Raw genomic sequence first — 17,763 nt, 5'->3', positions numbered from 1 at the left:
TAGCCTCCCCCTGAGCTCCCCCTGAGCTCCCCTCCCACCTCCCCAGCCCAGGGCCCAGTTACCTTAAATTTCATGATGAGGTGGGTGAAGTGGAATTCGGCCTCCAGGTCCAGGCGGATGCTGACATGCTCCACGCCTGCGGAGATGGGACGGACTCACCCCCATGCGCCAGCCCCCCCCCGGGGAGATGGGATGGGATGGGGTCACCCCCATGCACCAGCCCCCCCGGGGAGATGGGATGGGATGGGGTCACCCCCATGCACCAGCCCCCCCGGGGAGATGGGATGGGACGGGGTCACCCCCATGCACCAGCCCCCCCAGGGAGATGAGATGGGACGGGCTCACCCCCATGCACCAGTCCCCCCGGGGAGATGGGACGGGGTCACCCCCATGCACCAGCCCCCCCGGGGAGACGGGATGGGAGGGGGTCACCCCCATGCACCAGCCCCCCCAGGGAGATGAGATGGGACGGGCTCACCCCCATGCACCAGCCTCCCCAGGGAGACGGGACGGGGTCACCCCCATGCACCAGCCCCTGGGGAGACGGGATGGGATGGGGTCACCCCAATGCACCAGCCCCCCCGGGGAGATGGGACGGGGTCACCCTGATGCACCAGACCCCCGAGGAGATGGGATGGGACAGGGTCACCCCCATACACCAGCTCCCCCAGGGAGACAGGACGGCATCACCCCCAATGCTCCACCACCTGCCTGCACCAGCCCCTTTGCCGCCCCCACGTCCCAAGCTGTGGTCCCCGCAGAGGAAGGTGGGGTGGGCTGCGGGGGCCTCTCCCCAAGCCTGGAGGTCCTGGCATTGGGGTCTCCCGAGGAGCAGTCTCCCGGCCCAGGCTCTCCTGAGGGTCCCCTGTGACTCCTGCAGTCCGGGGCAGCACAGGCCAAGCGAGGGGCCATGATCCCTTCCCCTCCCTGCTAGTCTGGGCTCTGTCCGACCGCGGGGAGTCTCTCTCCAGGGACTTGGGGGCCCCCTCACCATTCTCTGACTGCCACCAGGTGGTGTGGCCATCCCGGCCGCCGAGGTACACCACGTTCTGGATGCGGTGGCTGTTGCGCAGAGACGGGGACCGGGAGTCGCAGGAGAAGCATTTCTCCGAGTCCTGAAGCACACAGAGTGTCCCAGTGCTGTCTTGCCCCATGGCGCAGCCCCGCAGCAGGGGCAGACGGGCACTGGGGCTGCCCTTGGACCGACAGACAGACTCACCCCCGGGGACACGATCCAGACCCACGCACGGCACCCACGTGCAGACAGACTCGCACACCCACGGATCCAGGGGACAGACGGACGGACACAACCACCAGTTCAGGCAGACAGACGGACTCACATACACGGATCCAAGGGGTCAGACAGACTCACACACACACACAAAGCCAGACAGACGGACACACCCACACGTCCAGACAAACTTGCACACCCACACGATCCAAGTGGACAGACGGCCAGACACACCCACAGATCCAGGGGGCCAGATAGACAGACACACCCACCCGGATCCAGGGGACAGGCGGACACACGCGCTGACCCTGGCTCGCCCGCAGGCTCTGCCAGCCTGGCTGGGGCTGAGTGTTTGGGGCTGGGGCAGGGGTCTGCATTGCCTGTCTCCCTTGCCCAGGCTCACCAGAGGCCCGAGGATCGGCTGGCGGGTGCCGGTGAGAGCGCAGGGCTGTGGGGTTGAGCTCCCCTAGTTGCCCTGGATGGGAAGAGTCTGGCTCAAGCCAGTGGGGGGCTGTGGGCAGAGGGCCTGGCCCCCCAGGCGCCCAGGCAGAGCGATGGGGAGGGGGCAGCCGGTCACACCGCCCGCAGAGACGAGCGTTGGCCAGGAGCCGGGCCACACAGCACCCGGAGGGCTGGGCGCTGCCCCGAGCACCCCTCGGAGTGGGGTACCTGGAGGTGGCTGACGATGCAGTATTCCTGGGGCCCCTGCAGCCCACAGGTGGACGTGGCACTCAGGTTCTGGGCCCGCCCGATCAGCAGGTTCCCGGTGGCCGGGTGGCAGCTCCCCGCGGAGCAGCCGGGCACATCCTGGCTCCCCGCACCGGGCACCTGGACTGGAGAGAGGCACAGGGCGTGGCCTGGCTGAGAGGGGGTGAGCCCCGACCCCCACATATACCCCTTCCCCCGCACGGGGCCCCCAGGCTCACGCCTTCATCCCCCTGCACACCCCCTGCACACCTCCCTCCACACGCACCCTCCCTCTGTGCACCCCCTGCACCCCCCTCCCCCCGTGCCCAGCACTGGGTCCCAAACCCGCTGACCCGGCAGGGAAACGCCACGACCCTGAAAGCCTCCGAAAGCCCCCGCGCAGCAGCCCTGTGACTGGGGGAGCAAAGGCCTTTGTCTGGCCTGCCGTGACTCTGCCCCCCCTCGTCCCCCAGCTGAGTCCTCCCCGACCCTGGCCCCCCCTGACTCTGCCCAGCCCCTGCCAATGATTACCTGGTGAGGCCGTGCCCAGGCGGGGTCATGCCCGGGGGGGTCATGCCCGGGGGGGGCCAGAGACACACTCCGGAGCAGGGCCCCACATGGGCATGACATGGGCAGTCCCCACCCCCGGGGCAGAGTGCGGGGGAGGAGTCAGCGGGGGGGGGGGCAGGGTGTCTGCCCCGCCCCCCTGCATAGCCCCCTGCTCTGTCTCAGCCCCGCGGCCAGCGCCAGGCACTGGGGGGGGGGGGGGCGGGGAAAGCAGGTGCCGGGCTGGGGGGGCTCAGGGCTGCCCTGGACGTGCCCGTCCCGGGAGGTGGGAGCATGGTCAGGCGCTGCCCTAATTCCACTCCCAGGGCTCAGCGGAGCCGGGACGTCTGGGGATTTACGGCTCAGCTCCAGGGGCCCTTTGCCGCGTGGAGAGGGAGCGGGCGCAGCTGGGCCGAGCTCTGCCCACCAGGACGTCCCCCACACTCGCTGCACAGCCCAGAGCACACGGGCGCTCCCGCCACGCCATGTCATCCGGCCCCCACCGGGCCCCCGCCTCCATCCGGCCCCCACCGGGCCCCCGTCCTCAGGCCCCCCACTCCCTCCGGCCCCCACCGGGCCCCCGCCTCAGGGCCCCCGCATCCATCTGGCCCCCACCGGGCCCCCGTCTCAGGGCCCCCCGCCTCCATCCGGCCCCCACTGGGCCCCCCGTCCTCAGGGATCCCGCGTCCATCCGGCCCCCACCTGGCCCCCGTCCTCAGGGCCCCCCGCCTCCATCCAGTCCCCACCAGGCACATGGGTGCACACACCTGGGGTCTGCGTACGGTGCCCTGGGAGGGGAGGGGAGAAGGTGCCCAGGGCCGCACGTGCGCGGGGACTTACCCAGCAGCAGGAGAGCAAACAGCAGCTCCATGGGCACGGGGGGTCCGGCCTGGGGAGAGCGAGGCGAGAGGGTTACGCCGGGCCAGGCTGGGCGAGGGGAGGTCAGATCTGCGGGGAGCCGTGGGGTCAGGATGCAAAGGGTGGAGGGGAAGGAGACTGCGGGTGATGGGAAGGGGGGTGGGATACTGGCCCAGGCCTCCTTCCTGTCAGCCCTGCAGGTGGGAAGTGCCAGGGCTCCCTGGTCCCGCTAATGCCTGACGCCGGGGCTGGGTCGTGGTCGGCAGAGCCAGGGCGCCCGTGGGGCTGGCTGCCCCAGAGGTCAGGCGCTGCTCATTCACCCCCAGGACAGCATCTGTGCCCCCCCCCAGTCCCTCACCTTGCCAGGCGGGGGAGCGAGGGGATCGGGGGCAGGCAGGAGCTGCCCGTGGCTGGGGGGTCCCACGTCTCAGAACAGGCGCATGTGGCCCAGGGCAATGCTGTCTGCGAGCGCCCCGGGCTAGCGCCAGCCCTAGTGAGGGCAAAGTGCCCCATGGGCTGTGCCACCCCCACCAGTGGCATGTGGGGAACTACCAACCTGGGGCTGGGCACGCAGAGCAGACAGCACAGCTCGGGGCAGCGGCTAAAAGTTGGAGCAGGAGACAGGGATCCTGGACACCTGGGTTCTCTTCCTGGCACTGCCCCGACTGGCCGTGGGGTGCTGGGCAAGCCTGTTCCCCTCAGCCTGCTCCCTCACTGCCCCTGGGCACCCCCCTGCCAGCTCACCCGCGCTGGGCACCGGGCTCGGGGCTGGAGGAGAAATCCAGGCAGCCTGAGCAGTAATGTCGCTGCCCGGGCCGGGCACCGTAGGGCAGCAGGCTCCGCGTGCAGCCTCCTCCCGCTCGCCCCGGTACTCACGTCCGAGCGGTGCAGCCCGCGGCCCTGGCAGCCCGCGCTGGGGGAGGGGGGAGCTGGCTGCAGGCTGGGCGGGGGCAGCCCCCCAGAGCCCCTCCTGCTCCTGCGAGTCCCCGAGCCCTGGGCGGGCAGCGTGAGAACTCGGAGCACAAAAACAAGCTGGCAAACAAGGGAAGCGATGGGTAAAACTCACCCGGCTCCTCTCCCAGGCGCACAGAGTGATTCTTATTCAAATCGGGGCTGGGGCTGTGAAAGGGGCGAACGGTCTCCAGGCTACGGGAATGTCACAGCCGATTCTTTCTGCTCGGCAGTGCACACAGGCCAGCCGGGGTGGGGACGACCGGCCTCTGGGCCCTGAGCCGCCCGGGGCCCCAGGCCAGACTCGCAGCTCACCAGGGGCTAGTTACGGTCAAACCGGTCACGAGCCGAGGGAGCTGCTCCGGTCTCGCCACCTCCTGAGCACACGGCGCGCTTGGGCAGAGACCGGGCTCCCCCGCCCACGCTGGGGGGGGAGAGGGCCCACTCCTTGTCCCCCCGCTGGCCTCCAGCCACAAAGCGTGGGAAGCCGTGCCAAGGGCCGGGGGCTAGGGAGAAAGGAGCAGGCCTGGCGCCCACGTTCCCAGGGTGCTAGCCCCAGCCCGGCAGGAATGTGCGTGTTGTGTCTTGCACCAGGCTCCCTGGCGAAAGCAGCGCGTCCCACAGCCGCTGTCACCAGGACGGGGAGGGGGGCAGGGTGGGAAACAGCCAATATCCCACTCCCAGGTCACTGGGCCGGCACGGCCCGCTCTGGGGGCCGGCTCCATGCCCGGGGGCATCCAAGCTGGCACTCCAGGAGCCGCACATCCGTAGCCCCTTGGCTTGGTGGGCCACTGAGCCCATGAGACTGGGAGGCAAGTGGCCAGCTGGCCGCCAGATCTCTGCAGAGCGGCTCAGTGCCAGGGGCCGGCCAGGCCCCAGATGAGCCCTGCCCTGGGGGCAAGGGGCAGGGCTTTGCAGGAGGGTGGAGCCTGAGTTTGACTCCCAGGCTGGGCTGTGCTCTGGCCACCCCCCTGCCCTGGAGGGCACCACACAGGGACCCCACCACCCCTCAGGCTCCCTCTGTCCCCTGCCCCGCAGCGTCAGGGAGCTGCTTCATCCCTGGCCCCAGAGCTCCATGGGGTCAGAGATGGGGCCTAGCCCAGCAGCCTGCAGGGCTCCAGCTAGCCAGACCCACCCCTTGACCCAGCATCAGTTCTGCCCCCGCGCAGGAGCAGCAGCGGCCTCCCCCAGTCCCGGCGGCCCGAAGCCTGGGGGGCCAGCCCGGCTCAGGGACCCTCCTCTCGCCCCCACGTGGCTGGTCCCTCCTGCCCCAGGGCACTGGGCAGGGCAGAGAGGCCCAGCCCCCGGCCCCGCACCATGGACACTGGCCCAGGCTGGGCACCGTGTGGCCTGTTTGCCAGGGCACATGCTGAGACTCCAGCCAGGGCCCTGGGCCCGGAGCGCTGCCCCAGGGGCATGTTCACCCCCCAGGGAACAGCAGCCCAGTGTCCCGGGCCCACCCGTGAGCCCCAATGGCTCTGTTCCACCCCCACCTGTGCGCTCCCAGAGCTCCCCCCACACCTGAGCTGGCCAGGGCAGGACACCACATGGCAGGGGACACCCCCACAGGGCCTCTGAGAGCAGCCCCGGCTATCATCTGCCAGCGCACAGGGCCCCACGCCCTTCCAGCGAGCTCTGTGCACCTCCAGGCCTCCCACCCCCTCAGCACTGCCCAGCCTCCAGGCCAAGCGCCACTTCCCCCCACTGCAAAGCTGCCACCTCTGGGCGGCAGTGGGGCAGCTGTGTCCCACAGCACACTATTGTTGGCACTGGCTAACCCGTGGAGACTGCCCCTGGGACATGGCCCGGGCACAGGGGTCACACCCCACTCCCCTGCCCCAGGGAGACGATCAGCCCATCCCGCTCCCCGCAGCTCTGCCCACGCAGCGAGAGTGAGCCAGGGGGGCGCTGGCTGGTGCCGCCCGGCCAGGGAACGGCGCGAAGGCAGCCCGCAGAGCCAGAGCTGCACGGTACCTGCCCGGCTGTCGCCGCTCGGCGTCCCTGGCGAGGGCCACGCCCGTCCGGAAGCCCCTGGCAGCGGCCTGCAGCCAGCCGACTCTCCGCTCAGTCTGCTCAGGGCTGGGCTGTTTGTTCCTGCAAAGGTTCCCTCCCTCAGGCTCCTCCTCCCGCCACCGGTGCCAGGTGGGGCGGGCCCGCAGCTCAGCCAAGGTGAGCGGGAGGCCAGGTACAGCGGCTCTCCCCGCCCTGCACACGGGGGAGAGGAGGGCGTGTGCCCCTGCACCCTGAGCTGCAAGCCCTCAGCTCCCTGCTGGGAGTGAGGTGCAGCATGCGAGGGCATGGCGCCCTGGTGCCTACAGAGCACCGCCCGGGCCTGGCACTGCAGCCATGGGGAGGGGCCGGGACCTCAGGCTGTGGCTGCAGCAGGCGGGGAAGCACACGTTGCAGGCAGGCCCTGGGGCTTGGGGCCATGCCATGTGCCAGGGAGTGCCCGGCTCTGCCCCTGCAAGGCACCCAGGCCTGTCCCTACGTACGAGACGGAGCACGTCTCCTGCCCAACCACATGCTTGGAGCCGCGCGTCGGCCACCCTGACACGCGACCGTTGGCGCCAGTCAGTGCCTAGCTGCCTGGCTCCGGGCCAGAGCCGCTGGGTGCTTGGTGTGAGACGGCCCCTGGGAGTCACGCAGCGCCGGGGGGCGGGCACTGTTGCCCAAGGGTTGGGCCCGGCACTCCCTGCTTTGGCTCCCTGCAGGCGGCCCCGGCCCCTGCCCGCTCGCTGGCACCATTAACGCTTTTGATCCTGCAGCGAGCCCCTCCCTCGGTGTCGGGGTCAGCACCCGCTGGGCACGGGCAGGGTGTTCCCCAGCGCGCTGGAGCACGGCCTGGCTCTCCGGGGGGCGCTGCGGGGGGATCGCAGGTGATCCCTTCCCAACGGGCAGAGTGCCCCGTGCCCAGCTCCGAGCTGCCAGCCACATGCAGATGCCCGGAGACTGGTAGGGAGCCACAGCTCCCTGTGGAGAACAGCAGCAAGTCGAGGCCACCACCCGGGCCCAGCCGGCGAGTAGGGGGGGCCTGGTGCCCCAGCCATGGGGGTGTCCCTGACGGAGTCGGGCCCAGCTGGCGAGTGGGGGGGGCCTAGTGCCCCAGCCATGGGGGTGTCCCTGACGGAGCCGGGCCCAGCTGGCGAGTGGGGGGGCCTAGTGCCCCAGCCATGGGGGTGTCCCTGACGGAGCCGGGCCCAGCCGGCGACTCGGGGGGGTCTAGTGCCTCAGCCATGGGGGTGTCCCTGACGGAGCCGGGCCCAGCCGGGGAGTGGGGGGGCCTGGTGCCCCAGCCATGGGGTGACCCTGACGGAGCCGGGCCCAGCCGGCGAGTGGGGGGGCCTGGTGCCCAAGCCATGGGGTGTCCCTGACGGAGCCGGGCCCAGCCGGGGAGTCGGGGGGGGGGGCACAATACCCACTGCCAGGGGCGGCAGGTTTGTATAATTTTTGGTGGTGCCCCCCCACACACCTGCCTAAGGCTCTGGGAGGGAATTTGGGTGCGGGAGGGGGCATGGGGTGCTGGAGGGGGTGCAGGGTGCAGGCTCTGGGCTGGGGCTGGGGGTTGGTGCAGGAGTTGGTGCGAGGGTCGGGCTCTGGGAGGGAGTTTGGGTGCGGGAGGGGTTTGCAGGTGCGGGCTCAGGGCTGGGGCAGGGGTTTGGGGTGCAGGAGAGGGGGCCGGTGATTACCTCGGGCAGCTCCCGAAGGCGACCCGCACCCCACATTGGCAGCGGCTTCTAGGCAGGGGGGCCGCAGGCACCATCCCCATAGCTTCTATTGGCTGCAGTTCCCAGCCAATGGGAGTTGCAGAGTCGGCGCTTGGGGCGGGGGCAGCGTGCGGAGACCCCCTGCTCCCCCCCTCTCCAGGGGCCGTAGGTCCGTTCCGGCCGCTTCCAGGAGTAGCGTGGAGCGAGGCCGGGGAGGAAGCAGCCTTAACCCAGCTGAGCTGCCGGTGGTGGCCAGGGGTCCCCGGGCCCTTTTAAATCACCCAGGGGCGGCAGGTGAGGCTGGGGGAGAGACCCAGCCCCTGGGGCCCTGAACATTCCTGGAGCCTGGGCACCACGGGCCCATATAACTCACCGCCCCTGCCCGTAGCCCCTGGTCACGTGGGTGCCCCCAGCAGAGGGCCCGGCCAGAGAGGGGCTCGCGGACCCCTGCCCGCTAGCTCCAGCATGCCCGTAAGGGGAAGGCCTCGGCTCAGGGCTGGCAGAGCTGCCGGCTCTCACTGCAGGTGCCAACGGCCTGGTTCACTGCCAGCCCCTCTGCCCTAAGCTCTGGGCGCGCAGGTGAGAGGGAATGGGGGGCACAGCCCCTTCCCCACCGCCTGCCCCATTGGCGCATTGACTGGCATTGGCCAGGCAGAGTACAGCCCCGGGGGGCCAGATCCATTTGCTACCGGCTCAGTGCCCAGCCAAGACGCTGCCATGCGGCGCAGGCGACACATCCCATCTCCCTGGGCACACGCTGGCACCTGTGCCCAGCCCCTCCCCTCGTGCTGCAGGCTGCCAGGCAGGGGCAGGCCTTGGCCCCCCAGCACTGTCTGCCCAGCCCCCAGCACAGGCAGACGGCACTGGCAGCGGGTCAGACAAGGGCTCTTTACTCAGGCTTCTGCTTGGGGTGAACGTGCGTCAGTCTCTGCCCGCTCAGCGGGGGCACGGAGCAGGAGTCTGGGGCCCAGGCCACGCTTCGCCCACAGCTGGCTCGGGCATCGGCTGTGGGGCACCAGCCAGCAGGCCCCTGCTCACCGACCTAGAGCACAGGAAAGGATACATCACGCCAGGCTCCGCGGGGACAAGCCTACTCCCTGGGCACCCAGACATACGCGTGTCCCTGCACGACATGCACATGTGCACGCCCACACAGGCACAGCACCCCCCAGACACAGGTGTGTCCCTGCACGACATGTACATGTGCACGCCCACACACGCCCAGCACCCCCCAGACACACGCGTGTCCCTGCACATTTACACGTGCACGCCCATACACGCACAGCACCCCCCAGACACATGCGTGTCCCTGCACGACATGCACATGTGCACGTCCACACACGCACAGCACTCCCCAGACACACGCGTATCCCTGCACAACATGCAGGTGTGCATGCCCGCACATGCAGCACCCCCAGACACACGTGTACATGTGTGCCCGCGCCGGCAGGGAGCTGCACGTCAGACCGGATACGTTGCCTGACAGTAAATGCTAAGCTCTGCACCAGCAAGCCGGCCCCACCCATGCACCCACGGCCGCCAAGAGCCCTCTGCCATCACCCCCGCCAGCCGCACACACCTCCCTGGAGGGCCCTGTGCAGATAGCGGGCCGGCCCCTGCGCCCCCTGGCTGTCGTTGAGGTCGGCGAGCGGCTCCCTGGCCAGCAGCAGGCTGGTTGCGTCCTGGTGCAGCTCCCCCAGCCGGTGCATCACATGTAGCTGCCGCCTCCACCGTGCCACCCGCTGCATCCTGGGCGTGAGAGCAGCACGTCCCAGCCAGGGCACCTGCAGGGCACCACGGGGTGGTGGGGAGAGACAGAGCTCAACACACAGGCACAGACCCACACATGGGGAGGGGCGGGGGGCCCTAATGTAGCGAGGTGGGGGAGGGGCATGGGGCCCTCATGTAGGGGGGGACATGCGGGTCCCCAGCCCATACAGCTGTGGTGCCCTGCCAGGGACAGGGTGGCTCCCGCAGAATAGGGTTACCATATTTTAATTTAAAAAAAGGAGGACACTCCACAGGGCCCCGGGCCTGCCCCAACTCCGCCCCTAGCCCCTTCCCCTTCCCCAAAGTCCCCGCCCCAACTCCGCCCCCTCCCCTGAACGCCCCGCCCCCTGCTCCTCCGCCTCCCCTGCTTCCCGCGAATCAAATGAAACAGGGAGGCAGCAGGTAAGCTGGGGCGGGGCCCAACCCAGCCCAGCCCAGCCCAGCCCCTCCGGCCGAGCGGCTCCTTCTGGCGGCCGGCCGGCCCAGGCCAAGAGGCTCTGGCCCCGGCGTCTCCCGCCCAACTCAGCTCGGCTTGGGCCCTGGGGCGCCGGCCGCCGGCCCCAGCCCCGGCCCGGCCCTGGCTCCTGGCCAAGCACCCCTGGCCCTGCACCGCCGGCCCCGCACCGCCCAGCCCCTGGCCCCGCACTCCCGGCCCCCAGCTGAGCACCCCCGGCCCCGCACCGGCCCCGGCCCCTGGCCCCCGGCCGAGCACCGCTGGTCCCAGTGGCTCGGGCACCCCCGGCCCCAGTCCCAGCGGCTCTGGCCCAGCTCGGCTCAGGCCCCGGTTCCGACCGAGCGGCTCTGGCCTGGCACCAGCACTGGCCCTGGCCGAGCACCGCCGGCCCCAGCGGCTCCAGCCTGGACCCAAGCCCCACGACCCCTCCCTCCCTATTTTCCTGGACATGTCCGGCTTTTTGGGATTTCCTCCCGGACGGGGATTTGAGGCCCCAAAAGCCAGACATGTCCGGGTAAATCCGGATGTATGGTAACTCTACCGCAGAATCACCGAGGGGGGACCACCTTTGTGGGGTCGGAATCAGGTCAAAGCCCGCTCCCACCCATAGCAACCCCAGATGCAGGGACAAGCCGCGCCCCAGCCCAGGATCCCCTCACCTGCTCGGCGACTGCCCGCCCCATCCTGGCCTCTGCCGCCTGCCGCCGGCGCTGCGGCTCCTCGTGCAGGACTCGCCAGAGCTCCTCAGCGCCGGCCCCTGGGAGAAGGGGTGCGTGTCCAGGCCAAGTGCCCCAGGCAGGGGGTGCCCAGCCCTGGCCGGCCCCCAGCCCAGGGCCCACGCTCACCCTGGGCTGGGGGCCGCAGGGGTGCTGCTATTTATCCAGCCAGCCAGGGCCCAATGGCTGGAGCCAACCTGGCCAATGGGCCGGGCCCGGGACAGGCCCATGGGGCTGAGAAATGGACAGGCCCCGACCCAGGCCAGGGGGCTCAGAATCTGCAGCCAGGGCCGTGGGCGCTGGCTCCGGGGGCACCTTACCTCCCACTGCCTCCAGCAGGCCCTGCTCCCCGGGGGTCCTGCACCGCTCCAGGGCCGGCGGGCTCAGGAAGTATTCAGCTCTTTCAGGGCCCAGAAGGCTGCGGGGAAGGAAACAGGTCACACCATGCAGCCTGGCCCACCCGCGATGGGTGTGCCAGGAGTGTGGGGGAGTCAGGGCCCTGCACCCCTCTTCCTGGGATTCACCGGGACTCTCAGCCAGCCGGTAACACAGGAGGTTTATTGGACAGTAGGAACGCAGGCTACAACAGGACCCCTCAGTCAAGTCCTTCTGGGGGGCAGGGAGCTTAGACCCCAGCTTGGGGTTCCCTGCGTTCCACCACCCGGCACCAAACTGAAACCAAGAACTCCCCGAGCCGCTCTCTCCCCTCCCCCCGGCTCCTCCTCTCCTTTGTCCAGTCTCCGGCCAGGTGTCAGGTTCCAGCTCCGGGATCTTCCCCCATCCCAGTGTAACTCCCCTGCCACATTCCCAGGTCAAATCCGCCCGCTCCCTGCTGCGTCACCCCCACCCCCGAGCCCAGGATCCACCCAGTTTGCCATGGCCCACCCCACTCAGCCTCCAGCCCACCACGTCCCTGCCCAGCTGGTGCCCACGAGCGCCCAGGCAGCCAGGCACCGGCCCTGCCAGGACACCCGGCGTCTCCTTTGGGGCCGCGCTGGGATGGGCGTTCCATGGGGCAACCCCACCCCACCCTGCCAGCCTCCCCTGGGAGGGGCTCCCCGTCCTCGCTCACCTGTACAGGTGCTGCCGATAGTCGGGCGGGGGGCCGGCCGGGGGCTCCTCCTCGATCCCCGGCAGCCTCTGGCTGTTGCTCCGCTTGCAGGGGGCTTGGCTGCTGGGTGCTTCCTCCATGGGGCCGGACCCCTGCTGCCCCCGCCACTGGGACTCATCTAGAACAGAGGGGGAGGGGCGAGGAGCAGAGGAAACCCCCGGATGGGGAGCTAAACCCTTTGCCATCGTGCCCCCCTTCACTGGGCTCCACCCCATCCCCACCACACTCATGGCTCCCACACCCTGCCCCACGCCAGCTCCAGGCCCTGCCAACCCCCCGCCTCACCCCAGCACTCGGCCACCCGTCTCCCCTCAGCACACAGGGGCCCCAGGCTCTGCTGGGGAGCGGGGAGAGCCAGCCCCCTGCATGGCAAGGTCCCTGGTGCCCCCGGGCCCCGGCTCCCAGTCACCTGCAGGCCCCGCGGCTCCGGCCTGTTGTGCAGACATTGCCATGGCACCACCGTCTCCTCCCGCCCGGATCACCGGCAGCGGAGCCGGGGAGTGGGCAGGGCCCTGGGGAGGAGTGTTGGGGGCAGGGTGGGAAGGGGGGCTGGGCTGCCCCAGTGGGGGTGGGGGTAGTAAGGAGACGCTGTGGGTCCAGCCCCTCTTGCTGACCCTGGGCTGTGGCCAGGCCCCCACCAGCTGGCTCCTCAGAGCCCCGTAGGGCCAGGGTTTACTGGGGTCCCTGGGGGGGTACGGGGGGCAGAGAAGTGGGGCTGCAGAGCCATAACCCAGGCTCACGCTGCCCCCTGCTGGCTGCCTGGAGCAGGGACAGCTGGGGGCGCCAGCCTGTCCCCAGCCCAGGGGGATGCTGGACACCCCCAGAGCCAGGCAGGTCTCTGTGCTCAGCCCTTCAGCTTCATTTCTGCCACATACACCCGGCAATGAGTGCCAGCTCCTGCCCTGCCCTGACAGCTCTGCCAGCCCGCGAGCGCTTGCTGCTTTTCTGCGCTGACCGGTCGCAGGTCCGGCTGGGCCCAGCTCCCTGGCGGCCCGCCACCCTGCCCACCAGGCCAGGCCAGGGATCTGGGGAATCCGGGCTGCCCAGCGTGATATGGCCAGGGAGTGTCACTAGCATTGCTACCAGGCCCGCCAGGATGGCCGGGCGCTGCCCAGCACGGGCCCCCTGTCTGGGGAAGCTCTCCGGGGTTCACCAGTGATCTGTGTGGGAGACAGAGGCCGTTGGGGGCTCCTCAGTCAGTGGCCGTTCCTGGGAAACGGAGCTGGTTCTGCCCCTGGCCCCGGGCACTGCCTCCCCACAGGACCCCCTGGGAGCCCATCCCCTGCACTTCTCCATCCAGCTGTGGGCCTGTCGGAGCAGGTCTCCACTCAGCCAGGCTCCGCATCATTTCCCCTGCCTAGCTTGGAGCAACAGCTCAGGTTCCCTCTCCTGGGTGGGCCGTGCCCATGGGGGCAGGGGGCATGGTCCCCAGCTGCTCCAGAGCCCCGTGGTTCCCTGGGCATGGCACCGGGGTCCTGGGCCCTGGAGAGCTCGGGCCGTGCTGGGCCCCCTGGGCAGCGTCTCTCGGAGGAATCCCAGCTCCTCCAGTGAGCTGGGCTGGTTCTAGCCCCTCCGTACAGCACCGGTCCCCGATGTCACCTGCTCAGCCACAGGGGCATTGAACTCTTCTGCACCACAGGGCAGCAATGCCCAACCCGGCCCTGCCAGGCGCGTCATCCCCACCGTTATCGCGGCCCGTCCCTGCTGGCGGACCGCCCTTCCCCTGGCGAGAGAGCCAAGCAGGGGGACGTCGGCCAGGGACCGGGGTGGTTTGGCCCCACGCTTGTTCCCCATGGATGCTGTGACGAAGTGGGGGATTTTCTTGTTTTTTCTTGTTCTCGGTGGGGTTTCAATGGTTTGCATGCGGAGAGGGTGGGACTCAGTTTCTCTGGGTATTACTGGTTTAACGAGGTGAGGGGAGAGGGAGTTTGTTTTGCAGAGGACCGGAGAGAGGACGTGGGGACCCAGCCGATGGCCGGGAGGATGGATACCCCAGCGACTGGTGACCTGGTGACCTGGAGACCCAGCTGAGGAGACGCAGCCGGTTCTGGCCAGTGGGAGGACAATGGGCTGCAGAGTGAGGACCCAGTGACCTAACCAGCCGGTTTCAGCCAGCGGACAGAAGCGAGGAGCGGAGGCCCCGGTTTACAACCCTGTTTACCCGGAGAGAAGACAATGGACAGAGGCGGGGCCTGGGGCCTGGGATCTCAGATGCCCAGCTGGGAGCAGGGGGGCTGGGCTGGAGAGGGGGAGCAGGCAGAGCCCACCTGGATGCAGAGAGACTGGGATGTGCTGGGCTGAGGGAGGCCAGGCCTGAGGCCCTGAGAGTTTCCTGTGCTGGGTTCAACTCTCAATAAACCCTCCTGTTTTATGCTGGCTGAGAGTCACTCCGGTCTAGCGAACAGGGGGGGCATCAACCCCTTCGGGGGGGTGGAGGCCCCGGGGGTCCAGAGCGAGTGGACTCCCTGAGGGGGCCCACGGCAGAGACAGACGTGCTAAGGCTCAGAGAGGTGCGGCTCCAGGAGGTGGAGGGGCCTGACCCCGAGAGAGAGTGGACCCCCGAGAAGGGCTGTCACACTGAAAGGGGCCAAGAGTGGGCACGATCTGTGAGTCCGTGACAGATGCCAAACCCCACTGCCCGCCTCGCTAGCTGTCCTGCCCGGTACTTGGCAGATCCTTGCAGCACCATTCTGAGCAGTTCGCAGCCTCCCCGTGGGTGTCTGGGAGGTGGCACTAGCAGGAGCCACAGGAGAGTTTTCATGTGTTCCCCAAGCTCTATTGCCACCCCAAACCTTTGGGTTTGAAACTGGGCTGGGGTCCTGCCACTGCCCTGCCCCCTCGTCTGCCAGGGAGCGAGGGCAGCGACCCCCATCCCCCAGGGGTCAGCCGGCCGCAGCCCTGGCCCTAGGTGGGCAGGGAGGGACCCTGAAGTGCTTGGGCAGATCAGGGTTGGTTTGTCCCCCTCCAAGGCTGGTCGTAGCCCAGCCCTGTCTCTGGGGCTCTGGTGCCCAGGGCTGGAGAAGCCGGGATGACCAGAGTCATGTCCCAAGGCTGGGGCTGGCCCCCATCTCCCCTTGGGGTAACCTGCTGCCCCCAGGACAGAGCCCTCTCAGCCTCCTCCCCACGGGCTGGGATTCAGGCTCTCTTGGGGAGACCCCACCACAGCCCTGGCCCCCCTCGGACCAGGCATCTCTGGTACCAGCAGCCACCTCCCGGCTGCTTTCCCCTCCCCTGCGGCCTCGCTCAGCCCTGGGCAGGGCGACCATGTCTGGCCGTGGTCCTGCCCTGCCTGGGGGCTCAGCCCTGCCCCTGCTCCCCGGGACGGCGTCTGGGCCCATGTGTGTGTGCGGGGGGGTGTGGGGGGGGAATTCCTCTGCCCCACTCAGCCTGGGGTACTACGTGCACCATGAGCCGCCAGCATGGACCTGGCTGGGCACATGCCTGCACTCGTCCGTCCTGGCGAGGCAGTAAAACCAGCTCCCCACCCGGGCGAGTGCAGACACTCGGGGACCCTACCCGTCCTCCAGCAGCTGGCCCACAAAGCCCCAGCCCTGGGCCAGTGACCGCTCTGGTCACAACTGCTGACTCCCCCCCACACTTTAACCCCCCTGCGTATGTGTGAAATGCCCGTCTGATTGCACACACCTGCCGGCCACGCTCCTGCCTGGAGCAGATGTCAGATCCCCTGGGCCCGTGGGGGGAAGGGGCTATGCAAGCCGTAGAGACGTGAGCAGCGCTGAGCAGGGGCGTGTGGAGATCAGCAGCCGTGCCGCGTGACAGCGCAGGAACTGCACCGGGGCTACCCCCAGGCTGCCGAGTCACCGTTACAATGAGCTGTTCCATGCTGACTGGAGCCCCCCAGCGCCCTGCCGGCCACCAGGGTACCTTAGAACCCCTGCCATGAGCGGGGGCTGGGGGGCAGCCATGCCACAAGCCAGGGCCTATTGGAGACCCCTCGGCAGTGCCACCAGCCAAACGTGCACAGGGGAAGGCCCCGGCTCCTGGCTCAGTGTGCGCAGGTGACCAGCACCCAGGCCTGCTTTGCCCGAGGCACTTGGGGCTGGTAGCGAGCAAGGGGGTAAATGCTGTGATCCTTATTGTCCAAGTAAAGGGCAGCAGAACTGTGCCTCCCTCCCCTGCCCCGCCTGGGGGGGTCACCCTCACCCGAGCCCCACTTGCTAGGCCTAGGAGGGATGCCAAATCCAAGGCCATGGGCATCGGAGGGGCTCCCACCTGGTGACGTGGGCACTGCTTAACAAGTCCTAGTCCCTCCCTGGGTTTAAAGGCCAAGCTGGTCAGACGCCATTGAGCGGTTCGGGGGCTGCAGCAGGGCCAGCGTTGCTGGGAAAGACGAATGCAGAGTTAGTGCTAGCCGTGGGGTTCCCCCGCCCGGTGAAATGGCTACGGCCTGGTGAAATCACAGCGGGGGGCACTGCTCGACCCCCGGTCAGGGGAGGGACCCGGTGTAACGCACCCCTGAATTCTGGGCCTTCACACCACCAACTGTGAGTGGGGGGCAGCGGCTTGCCACATTAAAGGGACCTTCGTCTGCTGGCCTGGCGCACTGCCAGGTGGGAAACTGAGGCAGAGGACACAGCCCAAGGCACTCAGTGTGGGGCGGGTGTTGCTTATGGCCACAGGCTTTTGAACTGTTGCAGAGTTTGCCAAATTGATACTGAGCTGGCTCCCTTCCCCCGTTAATCAAACGTCTCCGGCTCTCCCGGGACGCAGTGCGTGCGAGAGGGCGGGGGCTCCCCGAGCGGCCGGGGACGGTGGGTAGCTTTCCCCCCGGACGGGGCGGGGGCGTGAGCTTTTGCTGGGGGGTTGCTAAGAGGAACCCCTGGCTCGTGCTGCTGCTGGCAGAAGAGTACCGGTGTCTCCATGGAAAGATGGCGCCCGTCCCATCCCCACGCACACAAGACGCGGGGACTGGGAAGAGGGAGTGGGGAGCTGCTCTCGGCCTTTCACTCCCTGGGGCTGGTCGACACGGCGCAGTTCATGTGCACGGGGATGTCCCTTCTTCCTGCGTTTCACGCAGACCTCACGCAGTGCTCTGCAGTCCTCGCCCGCAGGTTTCTCGGGAGAGCGGCCTTATTTCTTCCTCTTTCCCACCCCGCTCCATTCGCTGGCCCTATTGCAGCACAGGGGCTAGTGGCGCTCGGGCCGGGGCCTGGCGGACACCAGTGCAGCGTGACAGCAGCACTGCTGGGCAGGAGCGGGCAGTGGGCGTCACTTGGCAAAGCAAGCCTTTGGCGAGGTGCTCTGGGAGTCGGGGAGGGGAGGGTTGGCGTTTCTTTCCCTTGCTGGTGGGAGGGTAAATCCAAGGACACCTGGCTGTTTGATCAGCAGCTGCTGCTACCACAGCCTTCAGCCCCGCGCAGGACCCTGACCCTGGGGAGGGGGAGAAAGGAGAGGGCCCGGGAGGACCTGCTCCACCCTGCAAGCCAGCGCTGCAGCAGAGCGGGCCAAAGGCCTTGGCAGCGGACAAGGGCGGCGGGGGAAGGGCCCCGGAGTCCAGCAGGGCAAGGGGAGGGAGACGCACCAGCACTTCTCCTGCAGAAACCCCAGGCTGCCCCCGCTTGCAGGTCCTTGGAGGACTCCATGGTTGCAGCTCCGGGAAAACACACGGACTCCAGGTCCACCTTGGGGGAAGGGACCCAACCGGAGTCTGACAGTCCGGCCCCAGCCTGCAGTTCTCCTGGGGAGCGAGCACAGCCAGGACCTCCCCCCGCCCC

General features: G+C 68.9%; 2 protein-coding genes and 1 long non-coding RNA gene across 7 annotated transcripts in view; all 3 read right to left on the bottom strand.

Annotated features, from left to right (window-relative positions):
• The window catches only part of LOC101948213 (laminin subunit beta-2), a 41,484-nt gene extending 35,094 nt beyond the window's left edge, over positions 1 to 6,390 (bottom strand). The window contains exons 1-5 of one of the 5 annotated variants that reach the window (XM_065552781.1): positions 6,248 to 6,390; positions 3,305 to 3,353; positions 1,901 to 2,064; positions 992 to 1,115; positions 63 to 136 (exon numbers count right to left, since the gene is read on the bottom strand). In XM_065552781.1, coding sequence (XP_065408853.1) covers positions 63 to 136; positions 992 to 1,115; positions 1,901 to 2,064; positions 3,305 to 3,335 — 393 coding nt within the window. In that variant the 5' untranslated portion in view covers positions 3,336 to 3,353; positions 6,248 to 6,390. The other 4 variants (XM_065552782.1, XM_065552783.1, XM_065552785.1 and 1 more) reach the window with 4 other exon arrangements.
• LOC135972825 (uncharacterized) overlaps positions 1 to 8,864 on the bottom strand; it is a 49,200-nt gene extending 40,336 nt beyond the window's left edge. The window contains exon 1 of the long non-coding RNA XR_010589374.1: positions 8,578 to 8,864. This is a non-coding gene — a long non-coding RNA (uncharacterized LOC135972825). The remainder of the gene's footprint in view (positions 1 to 8,577) is intronic.
• A 14-nt stretch (positions 8,865 to 8,878) lies between these two features.
• On the bottom strand, positions 8,879 to 17,763 carry LOC122172577 (uncharacterized). The gene is made up of 6 exons (XM_042844215.2): positions 17,571 to 17,763; positions 11,990 to 12,146; positions 11,238 to 11,335; positions 10,861 to 10,958; positions 9,557 to 9,761; positions 8,879 to 9,019 (listed from the first exon to the last, which is right to left on the bottom strand). Exons 1-6 carry the CDS (start codon positions 17,629 to 17,631, stop codon positions 9,012 to 9,014), a joined length of 627 nt encoding a protein of 208 aa, XP_042700149.1. The 5' UTR covers positions 17,632 to 17,763; the 3' UTR covers positions 8,879 to 9,011.

Source organism: Chrysemys picta, chromosome 7 (genome assembly GCF_011386835.1).
Source record: "Chrysemys picta bellii isolate R12L10 chromosome 7, ASM1138683v2, whole genome shotgun sequence".
Classification (NCBI taxonomy): domain Eukaryota; kingdom Metazoa; phylum Chordata; order Testudines; family Emydidae; genus Chrysemys; species Chrysemys picta.
The sequence above is the reverse complement of the archived record's forward strand: the minus strand, read 5'-3'. Positions and strand labels throughout refer to the sequence as shown.